Consider the following 22,176-nt stretch of genomic DNA (forward strand, 5'->3'; position numbering starts at 1 on the left):
GTCTGCTAAATGACTAAAATGTAAATGTAATGACTGACAAATGCAGCAAAATGAGCCACAGTGCTCCCAGTCTGTCTCATTATTCTAACTATCATCTGTTTGAACTAGAGGATAATAATATAATATTATGCCATTTAGCAGACGCTTTTATCCAAAGTGACTTACAGTCATGTGTGCATCAATTTTTACGTATGGGTGGTCCCGGGGATCGAACCCACTACCCTGGTGTTACAAGCGCCATGCTCTACCAATTGAGCTACAGAGGACCACATAGGGTGTTGTTGAGTCTTGGGCAAATCTTACAGACACAGTCCCATTTTCCACCCAGCCCTCCCTGCATTTAATGAGCATACTAAGTATGCAAATACGATTAACAACCCTATTGTTCTGCGCAGGCGAGAAACAGTTCTTTGTAATTACTGGTTCAATTCAAGTCAGCATAATTAATTAAAATCCAATCAAAGCAAAAACGAATTAACCACGAAGAAACTGCAGTTCCTCAGATGTAGTAAGGAGAAAGAGAAAGAGAGAAACCGCAATATTAATTTTGCGACTGAGGATGAAAAACGTTTTTTTTACAAACACATTACACAATCATCTTCTAACATGGTGATCTGAAGGTGTTTCCTGAAAAGAATCTTTCACATTTCAAAAACAGACTTAAATACAGTAATCCTACACTATTATCCACAGGGACATAAATGTACTGTATACATTACATGAAAGTATAGAGAAGTAGGTCATTGTGTATACATCTGTGATGGAAATAAGAGGAAAGAGAATAAAAGCCCATCCGTGGTATACAGTAAATACAACATCTGTGCTTTGTGGAGTATGTCCATCATCGCCCAGGGAATGTATTAGCTCCCAGCTTATTCCATACAAGGCCCACTCTCACACTCTATCTAGCCAAAATATTATATAAAAAGCTTACTCCATTTGTATGGAGCATGCTCTAAAAGCAGTGAATCAGATTATGCACACTGGTTTAGCAAAAACAGATTGTTGCAGTTTGGTATCGGAACAGTGAGAGACCTCCTCTCTAGGGAGTCGGGACCTATTCAATGTTTGTCCATGTGATTGTATGGAGCTTAATTAAAATAAGATCTACAGTAATAATGTCTCACCGTGAGAAAAAACAAGGGAATTATTCAGCTGCACATAATGTGCTTTTCCATGACACCATTAGATAATAACAATGACTTGGTATGCTCAGGAAAGTAGATAAATAACAATTCCAATATAATAATCAAAACCAATGACTCAAAACAGAAAATCCGCCAATAACAGAAGAAATGTTTGAGTGGTACAGGTAATAGTAAAATACTATTCCCGTTTATTTATGTGTCTGTGGCTTTGACAGTGGTAATCCTGAAGAGAAGCACGATACCTGTCTCAACCAAAACTAAATTAGGTGTTACTTATTCTTATACAGCAGCTAAATGACCAGTCAGGATGTTTCATTTCCAGCAGATCTCATTCTGGTCTCTTGTGTTTAGGCCGTTCAATCTGAATTTGGCCAGTGCGCCCCCAGCTTAATGAATTTGTGAGCCGGTAAATGGGCACATGCATAAAGATGAAGCTGTCCATTTAACCAAAGCGACTGAAGTGGGTTATGTGATAATAGTCGTGGACACACATGTTGTTTGCTCTTGCTGGGTAGAAAGAGGGAACACCATGCACCAGTTTGGTATTGTCGATGCACAGTTGAAATATATCACCGACAGCTGTTGATTAAAACTGTCTGGGTCCAACCATGCAATGGGTCACTAGAATGATGGTGAGTGCCTAGAGACGGATCCTCATGAAAATAACAATTTCATTAGTAAGCCAGAGTTATATATTGCCCTGGAGAAAGTAAATAAACACCTTATGGCTTATTCAAACCAGGGTAATACCCTCAAAGCAAAGCACTTTAAATGTTGAAAGAGTTATGCATGTCCATTTACACAGCAGTATTTCTCTGTGGAACAATGGAGCATGCAGATCAGATTTTATGCTCTGTGTAATGGCATTTAGTTAGGCTGGTCACAGAGTTGTTTGTGCTTTAGCATGGTTTCATTGGCTTGACAAAAAAAGTCAGAAGAGTTGGCTAATGCACAAACAGTTTTGGCAACTAGGCAGGCCCTTCAGGCAGTAGAAGGTGGCAATTACAATAAAAAATGGTCTCAGCCGGACATTTTAACAACAGAGATAAATGGACAGATTGGCCCCTGTTCACCACCAGGTTTCCCTTGGGTTGGTGCGTATCTAGAGGAGAGATCAACCCTTGCTTGAATATGTATTTTACAATCTACTCTCTTTGATAGTTCCCCCTAAGCCCTAGAACAGATGGGAAATAGTGTGGTGGTGGTTGCAATATGCATGATCAACGGAGCTCTTCCACTCTACCAGATGAGTCAGAGGGACATTGTCATCATCAACTGTTTCACTGTTGGTGTCATAATAATGAAAGTGGAAAGAAAGCGTACCAAAACACGCTCCAGCCCAGCTTGATCGAAAAAAGGGAATCAGGCGCTCGACTGACGGACTTGAAAATCCCAGGACACTTCAACGGGTGATTATTCAGGAAAAGAAAGAAAAATGGCCACTCTGTGTCTGCACTGATCTGGGTATAGATTGTTTGTTTTGTTAATGTCCGTTCAATACATTGTTTTGTTAATGTCCGTTCAATGTCCGATTTAATTCATTTTACAATTATATTAAATATCTGCCTTTGATATAGACTATTTTTATTCCATTCTCAGACCTTTCTTGTTATTATTCCTGTTGCTCTTTAAGAATATTGGTTGTATATTCCTATTCATCCTCCAGTTTTATAGAGTCAGATATTCAGTTTTAATAGACTTTGTAATATTAATTACATAGTCTTATTATGGGTTGCATGTATGGAAATGTATTTGGACTGTATTCAGACCCATTGTCTTTTTCCACATTTTGTTAAGTTACAGCCTTATTCTAAAATGGATTTTTTTCAAAAATCCTTAGCAATCTACACACAATACCCCATAATGACAAAGCGAAAACAGGTTTTTAGAAATTGTTGCACATTTATTTAACATAAAAAACAGAAATACCATATTTACATAATTATTCAGACCCTTTGCTATGAGAATCGAAATTGAGCTCAGGTGCATCCTGTTTCCATTGGTCATCCTTGAGATGTTTCTACAACTTGATTGGAGTCCACCTGTGGTAAATTCAATTGATTGGGCATGATTTGGAAAGGCACACAACTGTCTCCCGAGTGGCGCAGTGGTCTAAGGCACTGCATCGCAGTGCTAGCTGTGCCACTAGAGATCCTGGTTCGAATCCAGGCTCTGTCGTAGCCGGCCGCGACCGGGAGACCCATGGGGCGGTGCGCAATTGGCCCAGCGTCATCCAGGGTAGGGGAGGGAATGGCCGGCAGGGATGTAGCTCAGTTGATTGAGCATGGCGTTTGCAATGCCAGGGTTGTGGGTTCGATTCCCACAGGGGGTATGAAAAAAAATTATGTATGCACTAACTGTAAGTCGCTCTGGATAAGAGCATCTGCTAAATGACAAAAAATGTTAAAAAAAACTATTTTTAAAAAAAATGTCTATATAAGGTCCCACAGTTAACAGTGGCCTCCATCATTCTTAAATGGAATTAGTTTGGAACCACCAAGACTCTTCCTAGAGCTGGCCGCCCGGCCAAACTGAGCAATCGGGGGAGAAGGGCCTTGCTCAGGGAGGTGACCAAGAACCTGATGGTCACTCTGACAGAGCTCTAGAGTTCGTCTGTGGAGATGGGACAACCATCTCTGCAGCACTTCACCAAATCAGGCCTTTATGGTAGAGTGACCAGACGGAAGCCACTCCTCAGTAAAAGGCTGGGAGACTAGTCAGGATCGAGCCAAAGATGAACGGAGCAAAGTACAGAGAGATCCTTGATGAAAACCTGCTCCAGAGCGCTCAGGACCTCAGACTGGGGCGAAGGTTCACCTTCCAACAGGACAACGACCCTAAGCACACAGCCAAGACAACGCAGGAGTGGCTTTGGGACAAGTCTCTGAATGTCCTTGAGTGGCCCATGAACCTGATCGAACATCTCTGGAGAGAGCTGAAAATAGCTGTGCAGCAACGCTCCCCATCCAACCTGACAGAGCTTGAGAGGATCTGCAGAGAAGAATGGGAGAAACTCCCCAAATACAGGTGTGCCAAGCTTATAGCGTCATACCCAAGAAGACTCGAGGCTGTAATCGCTGCCAAAGGTGCTTCAACAAAGTACAGAGTAAAGGGTCTGAATACTTATGTAAATGTTATATTTCAGTTTTTTATTCTGAAAACCTGTTTTTGCTTTGTCATTATGGGGTATTGTGTGTAGATTGATGAGGTGAAAAAACAATAATCAATTTTTGAATAAGGCTGTAACCTAACAAAATGTGGAAAAAGTCAAGGGGTCTGAATACTTTCCGAAGGCACTGTATAATATATGCATATACACTGTGATGGGTTCTGACTTCTAAACTTGAAATATGAAATATCCTTATTCATGTTACTGAGGGAGAGAGGGGAATGCAGAACGTTTACATTCTGTCAGAACATGTCATTGTTAGATATTAGGTATCCTATGGAGAGGAGAAGGGCCACAGTCTGGTTTCAGTTGTTGGGTTGTGATTTGAAATACTTGCTACACCAGAAGTTAATGTTTATATATAGGAGGAATGTATATGGTGGGGTCAATTAAGGGTGGATATGAGCCATGGGCTTGGAGAGTTACTAAGTAAGGGAAAAGGCAATCACATGGTTGCGGTCACTGATATGGGTGGATAGCAGGAGATTAGTGAGGAATGGGGGCAAAGGTCAGGGCAGATCACATGAAGGGAGAAGGAACAGTTTATTACCCACATCACTTAACTTCCTGCCTGGCAACAAAGATGTATTGTTTAGAGAAAAGGAGGAGACTCCACCTAAAGGGGGGTATAAATACTTGTGCTGGTGGGAACATGTCTTTGTCTATGGGATAAAGGTCTGGAGACTGGCTAGGCCACTCCAGGACCTTAATGTGCTTCTTCTTGAGCCACTCCTTTGTTGCCTTGGCCGTGTGTTTTGGGTCATTGTCATGCTGGAATACCCATCCACGACCCATTTTCAATGCCCTGGCTGAGGGAAGGAGGTTCTCACCCAAGATTTGACGGTACATGGCGCCGTCCATCGTCCCTTTGATGCGGTGAAGTTGTCCTGTCCCCTTAGCAGAAAAACACCCCCAAAGCATAATGTTTCCACCTCCATGTTTGACGGTGGGGATGGTGTTCTTGGGGTCATAGGCAGCATTCCTCCTCCTCCAAACACAGCGAGTTGAGTTGATGCCAAAAAGCTCAATTTTGGTCTCATCTGACCACAACACTTTCACCCAGTTCTCCTCTGAATCATTCAGATGTTCATTGGCAAACTTCAGACGGGCATGTATATGTGCTTTCTTGAGCAGGGGGATCTTGCGGGCGCTGCAGGATTTCAGTCCTTCACGGTGTAGTGTGTTACCAATTGTTTTCTTGGTGACTATGGTCCCAGCTGCCTTGAGATCATTGACAAGATCCTCCCGTGTAGTTCTGGGCTGATTCCTCACCGTTCTCATGATCATTGCAACTCCACGAGGTGAGATCTTTCATGGAGCCCCAGAACGAGGGAGATTGACAGTTATTTTGTGTTTCTTCCATTTGCGAATAATCGCACCAACTGTTGTCACCTTCTCACCAAGCTGCTTGGCGATGGTCTTGTAGCCCATTCCAGCCTTGTGTAGGTCTACAATCTTATCCCTGACATCCTTGGAGAGCTCTTTAGTCTTGGCCATGGTGGAGAGTTTGGAATCTGATTGATTGATTGCTTCTGTGGACAGGTGTCTTTTATACAGGTAACAGGCTGAGATTAGGAGCACTCCCTTTAAGAGTGTGCTCCTAATCTCAGCTCGTTACCTGTATAAAAGACACCTGGGAGCCAGAAATCTTTCTGATTGAGAGGGGGTCAAATACTTATTTCCCTCATTGAAATGAAAATCAATTTATTACATTTTTGACATGCGTTTTTCTGGATTATTTTGTTGTTATTCTGTCTCTCACTGTTCAAATAAACCTACCATTAAAATTATAAACTGATCATTTCTTTGTCAGTGGGCAAACGTACAAAATCAGCAGGGGATCAAATACTTTTTTCCCTCACTGTATAGGTTACTGGTGGTGGATTGGGGAATACAGGCCTAGGCAAAGTGGGTAACAGGGCTGAGACAGGCAAGTAACAGAGATTAGGTGTATTGGCAAATAAACTGGGTCTATGAGTAACAAAGACGGCATTTAGGACTAGGATATGTGTGTATCGGTACTTGATTGTATCAATATTAGGGTATTGGTATGTGGGTGTTAGAGTTAGGGCATGCGGGTAACAGGGCTGGGGTGTGTGGGTAATTGGGTTTAGGTGTGTGGGTTACTGGGCTGAGGTATATAGATATTGGGGCTGAGGAATAGGGGTAAATATCTGTACATTCTATTATAGGCAGAGGTATTCACATACTTTTCAAAAATAAAAAAATAAATATGGATTACATGTTAAGGTTACTAATGGAATGAGATTTGCATAGTGGCATGTCTGGGAAATGTTTGGGAACAAATGGGTTAAGGTGATTGATATCTGAAACACAAACTCCTGAGGTAGGTGTTGAAAGAGAACCTATGCTATGGCACAAACCCTGTATGTGTGGGACATGTAGACAACATGGTTTATCTTTAGATCACAGAAATACAGACTGTAGCAGAAAATTGTTGAGCCTTACTGCAGCAGTTCTTTGCTTTAAGATTATGGATCTATGCATGGTTTTCAATCCAATTATCACATTGTCACATTACCTAATTTACATAAATGTCAATATTAACAATGTTCTTAATTATAAGGTTCTGGCTTCTACCTCTTTTGATCCAATAAACACTCTTACAGTGGGGGAAAAAAGTATTTAGTCAGCCACCAATTGTGCAATTTCTCCCACTTAAAAAGATGAGAGAGGCCTGTAATTTTCATCATAGGTACACGTCAACTATGACAGACAAATTGAGAAAAAAATATCCAGAAAATCACATTGTAGGATTTTTTATGAATTTATTTGCAAATTATGGTGGAAAATAAGTATTTGGTCACCTACAAACAAGCAAGATTTCTGGCTCTCACAGACCTGTAACTTCTTCTTTAAGAGGCTCCTCTGTCCTCCACTCGTTACCTGTATTAATGGCACCTGTTTGAACTTGTTATCAGTATAAAAGACACCTGTCCACAACCTCAAACAGTCACACTCCAAACTCCACTATGGCCAAGACCAAAGAGCTGTCAAAGGACACCAGAAACAAAATTGTAGACGTGCACCAGGCTGGGAAGACTGAATCTGCAATAGGTAAGCAGCTTGGTTTGAAGAAATCAACTGTGGGAGCAATTATTAGGAAATGGAAGACATACAAGACCACTGATAATCTCCCTCGATCTGGGGCTCCATGCAAGAGCTCACCCCTTGGGGTCAAAATGATCACAAGAACGGTGAGCAAAAATCCCAGAACCACACGGGGGGACCTAGTGAATGACCTGCAGAGAGCTGGGACCAAAGTAACAAAGCCTACCATCAGTAACACACTACGCCGCCAGGGACTCAAATCCTGCAGTGCCAGACGTGTCCCCCTGCTTAAGCCAGTACATGTCCAGGCCCGTCTGAAGTTTGCTAGAGTGCATTTGGATGATCCAGAAGAGGATTGGGAGAATGTCATATGGTCAGATGAAACCAAAATATAACTTTTTGGTAAAAACTCAACTCGTCGTGTTTGGAGGACAAAGAATGCTGAGTTGCATCCAAAGAACACCATACCTACTGTGAAGCATGGGGGTGGAACCATCATGCTTTCGGGCTGTTTTTCTGCAAAGGGACCAGGACGACTGATCCGTGTAAAGGAAAGAATGAATGGGGCCATGTATCGTGAGATTTTGAGTGAAAACCTCCTTCCATCAGCAAGGGCATTGAAGATGAAACGTGGCTGGGTCTTTCAGCATGACAATGATCCCAAACACACCGCCCGGGCAACGAAGGAGTGGCTTCGTAAGAAGCATTTCAAGGTCCTGGAGTGGCCAAGCCAGTCTCCAGATCTCAACCCCATAGAAAATCTTTGGAGGGAGTTGAAAGTCCGTGTTGCCCAGCGACAGCCCCAAAACATCACTGCTCTAGAGGAGATCTGCATGGAGGAATGGGCCAAAATACCAGCAACAGTGTGTGAAAACCTTGTGAAGACTTACAGAAAACATTTGACCTGTGTCATTGCCAACAAAGGGTATATAACAAAGTATTGAGAAACTTTTGTTATTGACCAAATACTTATTTTCCACCATAATTTGCAAATAAATTCATAAAAAATCCTACAATGTGATTTTCTGGAGAAAAAAAATCTCATTTTGTCTGTCATAGTTGACGTGTACCTATGATGAAAATTACAGGCCTCTCTCATCTTTTTAAGTGGGAGAACTTGCACAATTGGTGGCTGACTAAATACTTTTTTTCCCCACTGTATGTCTATCCATTCTTCACACACAGGAAATTGTGTCTATAGTATTTTCTTAAATGATGAAGTGAGGATTTCAACATCTATTTCGTGTACGTGGGTGGCTTTCTCAAGGCTGCATTTTCCTTGATTTCATTATGTTCATATGGATTTTCCTAAAAACCCAAAGTGTCAGTATCAACTGAGGACAACTCATAGAAGGAAGATGATCAGAAGAGATTGACTTAATATGTGTTTTCAATTCACAGAGAATTTTTTTTCCTGTCCTGTTCCTTTCAGGATCTTTCAACGGCTGCTTTGAATAGCTTATCTTTGATAATACCCTAAAGCTTTTCAAAACCTCCCACCATTGCGACGTGTGTTTCTGTTTTTTAAAATCCAGCCTGATACATTTTTTATTCTGCGTCTGTGAGGCTTTATAGTTGGATTTTATGGAATTGATTTTAGCGTGGGCTGTGTTGCCCATGCCAACCGAGCAGACTTTTTTAAACCTGGAGAATAAGAGAGATGTAGGTGTGAGTCGTGATGTACAGTCAGACCAGAGTGATGCAGTGTGGGTAGCAGGCCTCTGCCAGAGGCTTCGAGCAGCTCGCAGAGATACGAGATCATTACACACACTGGGAAAACAACTGCATACCATCTTCATCAGGTCCACTCTTATCTATCAACTGAATCAATGTCCTTCCTCTCAAGGTTACATCATGTTGTTTTTGTATGGGATTTTAAGAAACATTTGTCTGTTGAAAATTCCTAACCACTTGTATAAACTATTTGCATACACTTCAAACAGACATACACTGAGTGTACAAAACATTAAGAACACTCTCCTAATATTGAGTTGCACCCCCCCTTTTTTTCTCAGAACAGCCTCAATTTGTCAGGGCATGGACTCTACAAGGTATCGAAAGCGTTCCAGAGGGATGCTGGCCCATGTTGACTCCAATGCTTCCCACAGTTGTGTAGCTCAGTTGGTAGAGCATGGCGCTTGCAACGCCAGGGTTGTGGGTTCGTTTCCCACGGGGGGCCAGTATGAAAATGTATGCATTCACTGTAAGTCGCTCTGGATAAAAGCGTCTGCTAAATGACTCAAATGTAAAATGTAAGTTGGCTGGATGTCCTTTGGGTGGTGGACCATTCTTTATACACACGGGAAACTGTTGAGCGTGAAAAACCCAGCAGCATTGCAGTTCTTGACACAAACCAGTGCACCTGGCACCTACTACCATACCCCGTTCAAAGGCACTTAAATATTTTGTCTTGCCCATTCACCCTCTGAATGGCACACACACAATCCATGTCTCAATTGACTCAAGGCTTAAAAAATAATTATTTAACCTGCCTCCTCCCCTTCATCTACACTGATTGAAGTGGATTTAACAAGTGACACCAATAAGGGATCATAGCTTTCACCTGGATTCAACTGGTCAGTCTATGTCATGAAAAGAGCAGGTGTCCTTAATATTTTGTACACTCAGTGTACATACCCCATCAGACACGCCACTATGGGTTTCTTCACGGCACCCAAACCAAAAACAGATTTAATGGGTCGCTCTGTTATGTATAGAACAGTGCCGGCTGGTGCCGTTTAAGATCAGCGAGGGCAATAAATTAGTTATTTCTATTAAAACATTTTGGATAACTGTTATTCATATTCCATTCACCCAACTCAATGTAACATCGATAGGTTTAGGCTACTACATGACTCTAATTTTCCCTATACCCATCATGAGGTTGCTACAACCTAGCCTATGAATGAAAGTTTACAATGTCGAGAGACATTTGAGTAATCAAAGTGACAGACATTGACACATTCAATACCGCCTTGCACACTCTTGCCTGCTCCTAGCTGATCTAGGGTGTAATCATTTGTCCAACAGTTGCAAACGAGAGTTTCTATTAAACAAATTCCAGTATGTTTATCCCCGTTTTGTTCCGTTTGCTTCCGTTTAATAAAAACATGTTCAACAGAATCGGCGGAATGAATACACCCCTGTTCATCCACAAACAGTTCACTTTCATAGCAGCCACATAAAAACAACATGATCCCTTTGATCATTGTATAATTCCTTCTCAAATCTACGCGCTCTCCTCCTCTCACCTTTTCTGTCTGTGACCAGGCGAAAAAACCTTTCCAAGCCAAACCTTCATATCATAACCGCTAACCGCTACACACAGCCTACGTCATTGTCACCATATTAACGTCATCGTCAACATAGCTACTAGAACTAACGTGTTAGTAAACCCGCTACAATCATGCAATACAGTGTACAGTTAGCAGCAAGCAGTTTAGCAGTTATACAGGCGGGCCCCGGTGGAAATAAATTAATAAAACCAAAAGCTTACCTTGACTTGGAAGAGTTCCAGAGTTGAATAGCCATAGCCAGCTAGCTAACATAGCATCCCTCTCTGTTTGAGCCGGGTGTTTGAGTAGGCTAGACTAGCTAGCTGCATTCGCTAGCTAAGTAAATGAAAGTGAAAGTGAAAAGAAAATACAATGAAATATAGCTCTATCTCTCTTGCTTGCTTCTCCTTCATTTTTGAAGAAATGAATTTGTTCAAAACTGTTCAACTATTGTCTTTCTCTCTCTTTGAGTCAACTACTCATCACATTTTATGCTCTGCAGTGCTAGCTAGCTGTAGCTTCTGCTTTCAGTACTAGATTAATTCTCTGATCCTTTGATTGGGTGGACAACACTGGGTGGTCAGTTCATGCTGCAAGAGCTCAGATAGGTTGAAGGACGTCCTCCGGAAGTTGTCATAATTACTATGTAAGTCTATGGAAGGGCGTGAGAACCACGAGCCTCCTAGGTTTTGTATTGAAATCAATGTATCCAGAGGAGGATGAAAACTAGCTGTCCTCCAGCTACACCATGGTGCTACCCTACAGAGTGCTTTTGAGGCTACTGTAGACATTCATTGCAAAACAGTGTGTTTTAACCAATTATTTGATGACATGAATATATTTAGCATAGTTTTATCTAAAAATGATAACTTTTTTAATGTTTCACTATTTGTATTTTTATGATATTCTGAGGATGGTCCTCCCCTTCCTCCTCTGAGGAGCCTCCACTGGTATAGAGCCATGTCATCGTGCGTGGAATGTTCTGCCACCAGAGGTTACTCAGGCAAAAAGCAAGTTTAGCTTTAAAAAACAGATAAAACATCTTATTGTATAACAGCGCCTCTCATCTTTCTAAAGATCTAATTTAACGGTACTGAATATGAATATGTATATATGAATAATGTGTAAATAGTATTTTTGTTGTCTCTTGGTGTCTTTCCAATATATAACTCTTGTTTGAATTTAATGTAACATCTTGTGTTTTTCTTGTCTATAACTGTACTTTGTCATGTATTTGTATGTTTTATGTGGAGCCCAGGAAGAGTAGCTGCTGCATGTGCAGTAGCTAATGGGGGTCCTAATAAACTAAACCTAAATCTATAAATTATTGACTTATTTACGTTATTTATTGTCTGATGTTATACACATTCTCCTAAGACTGCCTTGATATTTACTGTAACTGCTCGTGGTGACCAAGCCATGATGTATGTAGTGTCATTGACAGTGTAGTAGTCCTTACCTCATGGGACAGGTAGAAGGCAGCGATCCCCAGGGGCCAGAAGCAGCACAGCATGGAGAAGACGCTCAGGCCCAAGTGGTCCCTCGGTGGCATCATGAGGAAGTTGTCCTCACTCTCCGAGTCGCTCGAGTACTCGCTCTGTGAAAGCACAAAGAGTGAATACTTTGAGCGAATACTGCAGGTCAAGAAAGGAGAGTGGTCTACAGAAGACTGCATTGTAGCGCAGCATAGGGTGGCCTTGCTGACGTTTAGTTGAAATTATTTTCTGTCTTCATAGACTACAGATGGCCTCTTGTTTTCCTCACCTCAGCACATGTTTGTAAATACACTGACAGCTTGCACAGCTGGGTTCTCTAGCAGTCGATTTGCACCGGGAGGGACCTGTACATATGTTCACCCAGACAGGGGCACGACTAGCCATGCCAGCTGGACAATGATGGGCAACAAACAACCTGCCACCTGGCTCTCTCTCTCTGCTTCTCTCTTTCTCTCTTTCTCTCTCTCTCTCTCTCTCTCCCTTAGATACAGTGCCTTCAGAAAGTATTCACACCCCTTGACTTTTTTCTATTTTCTTTGTGTTACAGCCTGAATTTAACAATAATAATAGTGTTTAACATGATTTTTGAATGACTACCTCATCTCAGTACCCCACACATACAATTATCTGTACGGTCCCTCAGTCGAGCAGTGCATTTCAACCACAGATTCAACCACAAAGACTAGGGAGGTTTGCCTCGCAAAGAAGAGCACCTATTGGTAGATTGGTAAAAAAAAGCAGACTTTAATATCCTTTTGAGCATGGTAAAGTTATTAATTACTCTTTGGATGGTGTATTAATAAACCCAGTTACTACAAAGATACAGGCGTCCTTCCTAACTCAGTTGCCAGAGAGGAAGGAAACCGCTCAGAGATTTCACCATGAGGCCAATGGTGAATTTGAAACAGTTACAGAGTTTAATGGCTGTCACAGGAGAAAACTGAGGATGGATCAACAACAATGTAGGTACTCCACAATACTAACCTAAATGACAGAGTGAAAAGAAGGAAGTCTGTACAGAATAAATAATATTCCAAAACATGCATCCTGTTTGCAATAAGGCACTAAAGGAAAACTGCAAAAGATGTGGCAAAGAAATTAGCTTTATGTCCTGAATACAAAGTGTTATGTTTAGGGAAAGTCCAACCCAACACATCAATGAGCATCACTCTTCATATTTTTAAGCATTGTCATGGCTGCATCTTGTTATGGGTATGCTTGTCATCGGCAAGGACTACAGAGTTTTTTAGGATAAAAATAAACGGAACAGAGCTAAGCACAGGCAAAATCCTAGAGGAAAACCTGGTTCAGTCTGCTTTCCAACAGACAAGTAGACAAATTCACCCTTCAGCAGGACAATAACCTAAAACACAAGGCCAAATATACACTGGAGTTGCTTACCAAGACGACATTGAATGTTCCTGAGTGGCCTAGTTAAAGTTTTGAATTAAATCTGCTTGAAAATATATGGCAAGACTTGAAAATGGTTGTCTAGCAATGATCAACAACCAACTTGACAAAGCTTGAAGAATTATAAAAAGAATAATGTGCAAATATTGTACAATCCAGGTGTTCAAAGTTCGTAGAGACTTACCCAGAAAGACTCACAGCTGTAATCGCTGCCAAAGGTGATTCTAAAATGTATTGACTCAGAGGTGTAAATGAGATATTTCATGTATTTAACTTTCAATAAATGTGAGAAAAAAATTCTAAAAACATGTTTTAACTTTTTAATTATGGGATATCGTGTATAGATGGGTGAGACATTTTCTTATTCAGGAATTCAGGCTGTAAGTAGGGCCATGCTTTATGGGCTTTTTAAAAAAAACATTGCTTTTACCTTTATTACCAGCATGATCTACTAGATTTGCTGCAGGAAGAAAATTCTAGGACATTTTATTTTAATTGTCTCTAATCAATCAATCAATCAATCAATCAATGTCTGGTTGTGCGTGTGTGTTTGGTGGGGGGATCACCTAAGTCAGCGGAGGCGTAGCACTGTGAATCTTAATTGCACAAAGCCTATTATTTGTCAGGGAATACTATTTGTAGATCAGTGATTCTAAACCTCACTTTGCTCAAGCTGATCCTTTCCAACGGACTTGGAAGTTGTAGCTAAAAATGGGTCAGTTAGGGTCAGTTAAGGTAAAGGGGAGAGTCAATAAAACCAAATACAATATACTTCCATGGTTGGCTTCATTGGCTCATGCTGGAAATACTGGTGAAAACAAAATGCCAAAAAAGCATGGCCCTAATTATGAGGACATTCTTGTCCTGGAGGGTGGATTAGCAGGTTATTACGAGAAATCATTGCACCTCTTCAGAACTCTAGCTAATTAACTTCAGATGGATTCTGAGCAAGACGCCAAAAAAATGTAATTCACAAATCTCATTCCACACACAGTGCCTGAATCTGACGGTAATGGAGTCAGAAATGTGGCTGCATAATAGAAGAGTCAAATGCTCCATTAACTAGATTCTGAGATAGACTTCAATGTTCTATGAAAAGGTCAGCATGCAAAGTAAATTATATAAGATAATTGAAGGGACTTAGATAGTAACAGACATCCTATGTACATTTGGAAGGATTAGACATATTTTACTCCACAAGTACTGTAAGAACATTGTGAAGGGCAGTCCAATAACGTAAACCCACGGGAATCATGTTAAGTATGCGGTACAGTATTTGTAATTCATTTTAAGGAATCATCTACAATAATGATTCTGTGGGCACCTCATATATTATTACATTGCTGTGTATTTCAAAGAACCCACATTGAGAATTTTGTAGTGAATTAGGGCAAAATGAATCAGTTTTTTGTTGTTGCTTTCTCTACAGTATTACAACATACAGTAATAAATATCCTATTCGCAAATTAAGAATGTGCCCTAAAAAGGGTGTTTACCTTGACTGCTCCAGTGACAAACACCAGAAACCATGGCAACACCAGAAACCAACAGTTTAGCGTTGACTCAATTCATTTTTCCTGCAAACATTTAGTATTAAAATAACTAGTCTTTTAAAGTTCACATAGACCCAGGGATAGGGAAATTATATATCCACAATACAGCTACCTGAGCCCACATACAGTCGTTGTCAAAAGTTTTGAGAATGACACAAATATTAATTTTCACAAAGTCTGCTGCATCAGTTTTTATGATGGCAATTTGCATATACTCCAGAATGTTATGAAGAGTGATCAGATGAATTGCAATTAACTGCAATGTCCCTCTTTGCCATGAAAATGAACTTAATCCCCAAAAAACGTTTCCACTGCATTTCAGCCCTGCCACAAAAGGACCAGCTGACATCGTGTCAGTGATGTTGACGAGGACAAGGCTGGAGATCACTCTGTCATGCTGATTGAGTTAGAATAACAGACTGGAAGCTTTAAAAGGAGGGTGGTGCTTGAAATAATTGTTCTTCCTCTGTTAACCATGGTTACCTGCAAGGAAACACGTGCCGTCATCATTGCTTTGCACAAAAAGGGCTTCACAGGCAAGGATATTGCTGCTAGTAAGATTGCACCTAAATCAACCAATTATCGGATCATCAAGAACTTCAAGGAGAGAGGTTAAATTGTTGTGAAGAAGGCATCAGGGCGCCAAAGAAAGTCCAGCAAGCGCCAGGACCGTCTCCTAAAGTTGATTCAGCTGCGGGATTGGGGCACCACCAGTGCAGAGCTTGCTCAGGAATGGCAGCAGGCAGGTATGAGTGCATCTGCACACACAGTGAGGCGAATACTTTTGGAGGATGGCCTGGTGTCAAGAAGGGCAATGAGGAAGCCACTTCTTTCCAGGAAAAACATCAGGGACAGACTGATATTCTGCAAAAGGTACAGGGATTGGACTGCTGAGGATTGGGGTAAAGTCATTTTCCGATTGTTTGGGGCATCTGGAAAAAAGCTTGTCCGGAGAAGACAAGGTGAGCGCTACCATCAGTCCTGTGTCATGCCAACAGTAAAGCATCCGGAGACCATTCATGTGTGGGGTTGCTTCTCAGCCAAGGGAGTGGGCTCACTCACAATTTTGCCTAAGAACACAGCCATGAATAAAGAATGGTACCAACACATCCTCCGAGAGCAACTTCTCCCAACCATCCACGAACAGTTTCGTGACGAACAATGCCTTTTTCAGCATGATGGAGCACCTTGCCATAAGGCAAAAGTGATAACTAAGTGGCTCGGGGAACAAAACATCGACATTTTGGGTCCATGGCCAGGAAACTCCCAAGACCTTAATCCCATTGAGAACTTGTGGTCAATCCTCAAGAAGCGGGTGGACAAACAAAACCCCACAAATTCTGACAAACTCCAAGCATTGATTATGCAAGAATGGGCTGCCATCAGTCAGGATGTGGCCCAGAAGTTAATTGACAGCATGCCAGGGTGGATTGCAGAGGTCTTGAAAAAGAAGGGTCACCACTGCAAATATTGACTCTTTGCATAAACTTAAATGTAATTGTCAATAAAAGCCTTTGACACTTATGGAATGCTTGTAATTATACTTCAGTATACCATAGTAACATCTGACAAAAATATCTAAAAACACTGAAGGAGCAAACTTTGTGAAGACCAATACTTGTGTCATTCTCAAAACTTTTGACCACGACTGTACAGTACATGTCTTCTCCTGCCTGGTCTGTCCTGAGGCAGGGTAAAGCTTGGGCAGTGCTACACCTGAATCAGAACAGGTGGCGGAGACAACCGGACGCAGCGGGTACCCAGTGGTCCAGACTGCCACTCCCTTTTCCTCCCATTTCTCTTCTGCTCCCCTCTCCTCTATCATCTCTCCTCCCTTTTCTCCTTTCACCATTTCATCTCCTTTCCCCTCTCTCCTATCGCCCACCATTCTAGCCTCTCTGAATTCTCAACAGAGCCTCTTTCATGCTGAGGCAGCCTTTGAAAAGCCTGATATTTATCAGATCTCAAGCAGTGTGTAATATTCAGCTTTTTACTGCATAAAACGGTGCTCTTAGTGAACAGCTTCAAGGACCCAAGAGATCTTCCTCCTTCAGACAAAAACTTCAGAAATCCATCAGGTCCATTTGTATTTGGCTCTAAATGCAATAATAGAAACATATAATACAAACTTCTAACCATACAGAAATAAATTAATGTGTTTCATACATAGTAACCATACCTTACAATGTTTACAGTCTAATGTGTTATGATAAAAGACAGAGCCCCCAAACCTTACCTCCAGCTCCTGGAACTCATCATCGTCATCAATGTCATAAGACAGGGTCTGGATCTTTGCATCCTCCACAGCAAGTTCCAGGAACTTGCCATCGGCAAACATCAGCCCATCCTTGGAGGCGGCAGAGGAGCCGGATGCCAAGTCCTCTATGAAGGTGGTCTCACAGCAATCCCCGACTCCATCCCCGCAGGCCCGCAGCATGTTCTCAGAGTACAGGATCAGGTTGGGCTTGAAGCGGGGGTCCATGCCCTGGGGCAGAGCGCTGGGGTTGAGCAGCTGTGGGGGTCCCCCTCCTCCACCGACCCCCTGACCATTCTGCTCCTGCTGGGGGGACAGGTTGACCACCATGTGACCCTGGTACTGGGGGGGCGAGTACACTGACACCAGCCCTTCCTTAGTCTCCACCATCAAGCTGCGGGTGTTGATCAGACCGTTGTGCTTGCAGGAGCCCAGCCCTGCATTCCTTCCTCTCCCAACTGAAGAAGTCGTCCGCTGGTTGGGGGGCTCAGCCTCCACAGCCTGGCTGGAGCCCGACCCCACTCCCTCTCCCGGTCCACTCTCCATCCTGGCTTACAGAGCTGGATTGTTTGATCAAATCCCCTCCTCTTTAAAGGCCACTCTCATAGGGGCCTTGGGTTGGGGAAGGCATGGGATGGCAGGCTGCACTCTCCTGTGGGAGGTCATATTAAAATGGTTGAGCAGATAAAAAGGTATTTTGTATTCAATTTGCATTGTTGTTGTTTTCTTCATCAAAAGCAGTATAAACCCAGACAGAGCTTTAAACCTTTACATGCTTCATCTATTTAGGTTATTGAATTGGTATTTCAAATGAGAAAAACTATTTTTTCAATCAGTTTGGCTTTCTGCCCATTTTCATGTAATCTTGCACTCAGTTGTAAATGTATTTAATTGTGCTGATTTATTTTGGTGAATCCAGCTCAGTCAGAAACATGGCTAGGTAGAGGGTTTAAGAAAAAGTGAAGAGGAGTGTTTTGTCAATTAGCATCCGCCATTTCTGTGAAGATTTAATGGCACAGCTGCCAGTTACAAAACATAAACCCTGCCAAGCATTAAATCCTGAGGTGTTCGTTGCTGCCTAAGGCACTTCTAATTCCCAGCCTACATCACTTTGCATTTTATCTGGTGGGGTGTGTACCAACAAATGCATTTTGTTGGCAAACACACACATGCCCGCATGCGCATACACACGCACGCACACACACACGGACGCACGCATGGATGCACGCACATACACACAAAAACACACACACATACAGTGGCTTGCAAAAGTATTCACCCTCCTTGGCATTTTTTCTATTTTGTTGCCTTACAACCTGGAATTAAAATTGATTTTTGGGAGGTTTGTATCATTTGATTTACACAACATGCCTACCACTTTGAAGATGCAAAATATTTTTTCTTGTGAAACAAACAAGAAATAAGACAAATAAACAGAAAACATGAGCGTGCATAACTATTCACCCCCCCCCCCAAAGTCAATACTTTGTAGAGACACCTTTTGCAGCAATTACAGCTGCAAGTCTCTTGGGGTATAATAATATAATAATATGCCATTTAGCAGACGCTTTTATCCAAAGCGACTTACAGTCATGTGTGCATAAATTTTTACGTATGGGTGGTCCCGGGGATCGAACCCACTATCCTGGCGTTACAAGCGCCATGCTCTACCAATTGAGCTACAGAGGACCACATGTCTCTATAAGCTTGGCACATCTAGCCACTGGGATTTTTGCCCATTCTTCAAGGCAAAACTGCTCCAGCTCCTTCAAGTTGGATGGGTTCCGCTGGTGTACAGCAATCTTTAAGTCATACCACAGATTCTCGATTGGATTGAGGTCTGGGCTTTGACTAGGCCATTCCAAGACATTTAAATGTTTCCCCTTAAACCACTCGAGTGTTGCTTTAGCAGTATGCTTAGGGTCATTGTCCTGCTGGAAGGTGAACCTCCGTCCCAGTCTCAAATCTCTGGAAGACTGAAACAGGTTTCCCTCAAGAATTTCCCTGTATTTAGCGCCATCCATCATTCTGACCAGTTTCCCAGTCCCTGCCGATGAAAAACATCCCCAAAGCATGATGCTGCCACCACCATGCTTCACTGTGGGGATGGTGTTCTCGGGGTGATGAGAGGTGTTGGGTTTGTGCCAGACATAGCGTTTTCCTTGATGGCCAAAAAGCTAAATTTTTGTCTCATCTGACCAGAGTACCTTCTTCCATATGCTTGTGGAGTCTCCCACATGCCTTTCGGCGAACACCAAACATGTTTGCTTATTTTAAGCAATGGCTTTTTTCTGGCCATTCATCCGTAAAGCCCAGCTCTGTGGAGTTTACGGCTTAAAGTGGTCCTATGGACAGATACTCCAATCTCTGCTGTGGAGCTTTGCAGCTCATTCAGGGTTATCTTTGATCTCTTTGTTGCCTCTCTGATTAATGCCCTCCTTGCCTGGTCTGTGAGTTTTGGTGGGCGGCCCTCTCTTGGCAGGTTTGTTGTGGTGCCATATTCTTTCCATGTTTTAATAATGGATTTAATGGTGCTCCGTGGGATGTTCAAAGTTTCAGATTTTTTTTTATAACCCAACCCTGATCTGTACTTCTCCACAACTTTGTCCCTGACCTGTGTGGAAAGCTCCTTGGTCTTCATGGTGCCGCTTGCTTGGTGGTGCCCCTTGCTTAGTGGTGTTGCAGACTCTGGGGCCTTTCAGAACAGGTGTATATATACTGAGATCATGTGACAGATCATGTGACACTTAGATTGCACACAAGTGGACTTTATTTAACTAATTATGTGACTTCTGAAGGTAATTGGTTGCACCAGATCTTATTTAGGGTCTTCATAGCAAAGGGGATGAATACATATGCATGTACCACTTTTCCGTTATTTATTTTTTATAATAATTTGGAACAAGTTATTTTTTCATTTCACTTCAACAATTTGGACTATTTTGTGTATGTCCATCACATGAAATCCAAATAAAAATCCATTTAAATTACATGTTGTAATTTTAGGGATGAATACTTTTGCAAGGCACTGTACACACACAGCACATACGCCTCACCCTCTATCCCTCTCTCAGCCTGCAAGGTTTTGGTTCTCAACCATGCAAATGTAGTCCCTGCGTATGCAGTAACGTTTCATGTCAGAACCATTGATCCCACCATTGCATTATCTATCTGCATGCTCTACCTTGCCAAGGCCTGGAATGAAAAGGCTATTTTTGCTAGGTTCAGCAGTAAACTGTGTGTGCAGGATGAGAAATGGGCCACTGCAGGGGAGGTTCTAATGGACATGACATCCTGGTCAGCTTTTGAGTGTATTGCCACAGACTGTGAGAACAGCTTCCTGTGCAGCACCCTGTGACCAATTAAATGCCTTGCTGAATGTGGGAGGTATTGGGACTTTCTTGGCTTAATTTCAATCATTTATTTGTTTGCTTTTTGTCTTTTGCTGAAGATTTCAACGTGCTGCTTTGCATTCATGGCCTCAGGGAAAGTTAACCAACAGCTTTTAAGCACGTTCTTGCTTTAATTAGCTAATTAAAGGCTCCAGTGGAATTAAAATGGACTGCCACTATTCCCTTTGTATCACCTTCAAAGCTCAAAGCTGAGGTCAAAGCTAAAGCCTATAGGAGGGATAGTCCTTCAACTGTTCAACATCGCAATCTCTATTTATATTATGAGAATATCTAGCTGGTCACGTTTTGGCTCAATGGCAGTAACAACACATTTCTATCTCTGAGCATATGACCATAATTGGCCCTCACAAGACCAAGCTTTTAAAGGCTTAACTCAGCACTGAGCCGCTGAAACCATTTGAGTACATAACTAGCCTTGCAATACAGACAATAATGGGACAGTCATTTTCCTGAAAAGATACTAGATGGGCCACTTTGAAAGGGACTAAAGCTCCCTGTTGACATGAAGTCAATGAATTGAGAATGTGAAGTGAAGTGACAATTGGTCCCCCCTTGCAACACTAAAATACAATGGAAACAGTGAAGATCATTTTTCCATACAATCCAATGACCTCTATTGACATTTTTGTTGGAGATTGGGTCCCATGTAAAGAAGATGAAGGTGTAACATATGAATTTCAGTATGTTTGATAGAAATCCTTATTGTCAGTTATAGGCTATAGGCCTAGCAGTGCCATGTCATGTTAATCACATTTTCTCAGGGCTTTAGAAATACAGAAAAGTATATGTTGGGAAGTTATCAATCAGGCCAGATAATGTTTACATTTTCAAATAATGAGTGTTAGGGTAGCCTACCAGTCGACAACTTAACTTTCCATGAAAGCAATATACAGTATCTCAGTTTGTGGGTTATGTGCAGCGGGCTACGGGTTGGTCAATTTCCTTGAATTTTCATTGTATACACTACCGTTCAAAGGTTTGGGGTCACTTAGACATTTCCTTGTTTTCTATGAAAACATACATGAAATGAGTTTGAATAGGAAATATAGCAAAATGAATAGGAAATGTAGTCATTGACAAGGTTAGAAATAATTATTTTTAATTGAAATAATAATTGTGTCCTTCAAACTATGCTTTCGTCAATCCTCCATTTGCAGCAATTACAGCCTTGCAGACCTTTGGCATTCTAGCTGTCAATTTGTTGAGGTAATCTGAAGAGATTTCACCCCATGCTTTATGAAGCACCTCCCACAAGTTGGATTGGCTTGATGGGCACTTCTTACGTACCATACGGTCAAGCTACTCCCACAACAGCTCAATAGGGTTGAGATCCGGTGACTGTGCTGGCCACTCCATTATAGACAGAATACCAGCTGACTGCTTCTT

General features: G+C 41.8%; 1 protein-coding gene across 2 annotated transcripts in view; it reads right to left on the reverse strand.

The window, feature by feature from the left end:
* Positions 1-22,176, reverse strand: part of LOC121569620 (synapse differentiation-inducing gene protein 1) — a 50,762-nt gene that overhangs the window by 25,338 nt on the left and 3,248 nt on the right. For both annotated transcript variants that reach the window (XM_041880730.2, XM_041880738.1), the window contains exons 2-3: positions 17,360-18,029; positions 12,124-12,261 (exon numbers count right to left, since the gene is read on the reverse strand). In XM_041880730.2, the coding sequence (XP_041736664.1) occupies positions 12,124-12,261; positions 17,360-17,923 (702 nt within the window). In that variant the 5' untranslated portion in view covers positions 17,924-18,029. The remainder of the gene's footprint in view (positions 1-12,123; positions 12,262-17,359; positions 18,030-22,176) is intronic.

The sequence above is a fragment of the Coregonus clupeaformis genome, chromosome 1 (assembly GCF_020615455.1).
Source record: "Coregonus clupeaformis isolate EN_2021a chromosome 1, ASM2061545v1, whole genome shotgun sequence".
Taxonomy (NCBI): domain Eukaryota; kingdom Metazoa; phylum Chordata; class Actinopteri; order Salmoniformes; family Salmonidae; genus Coregonus; species Coregonus clupeaformis.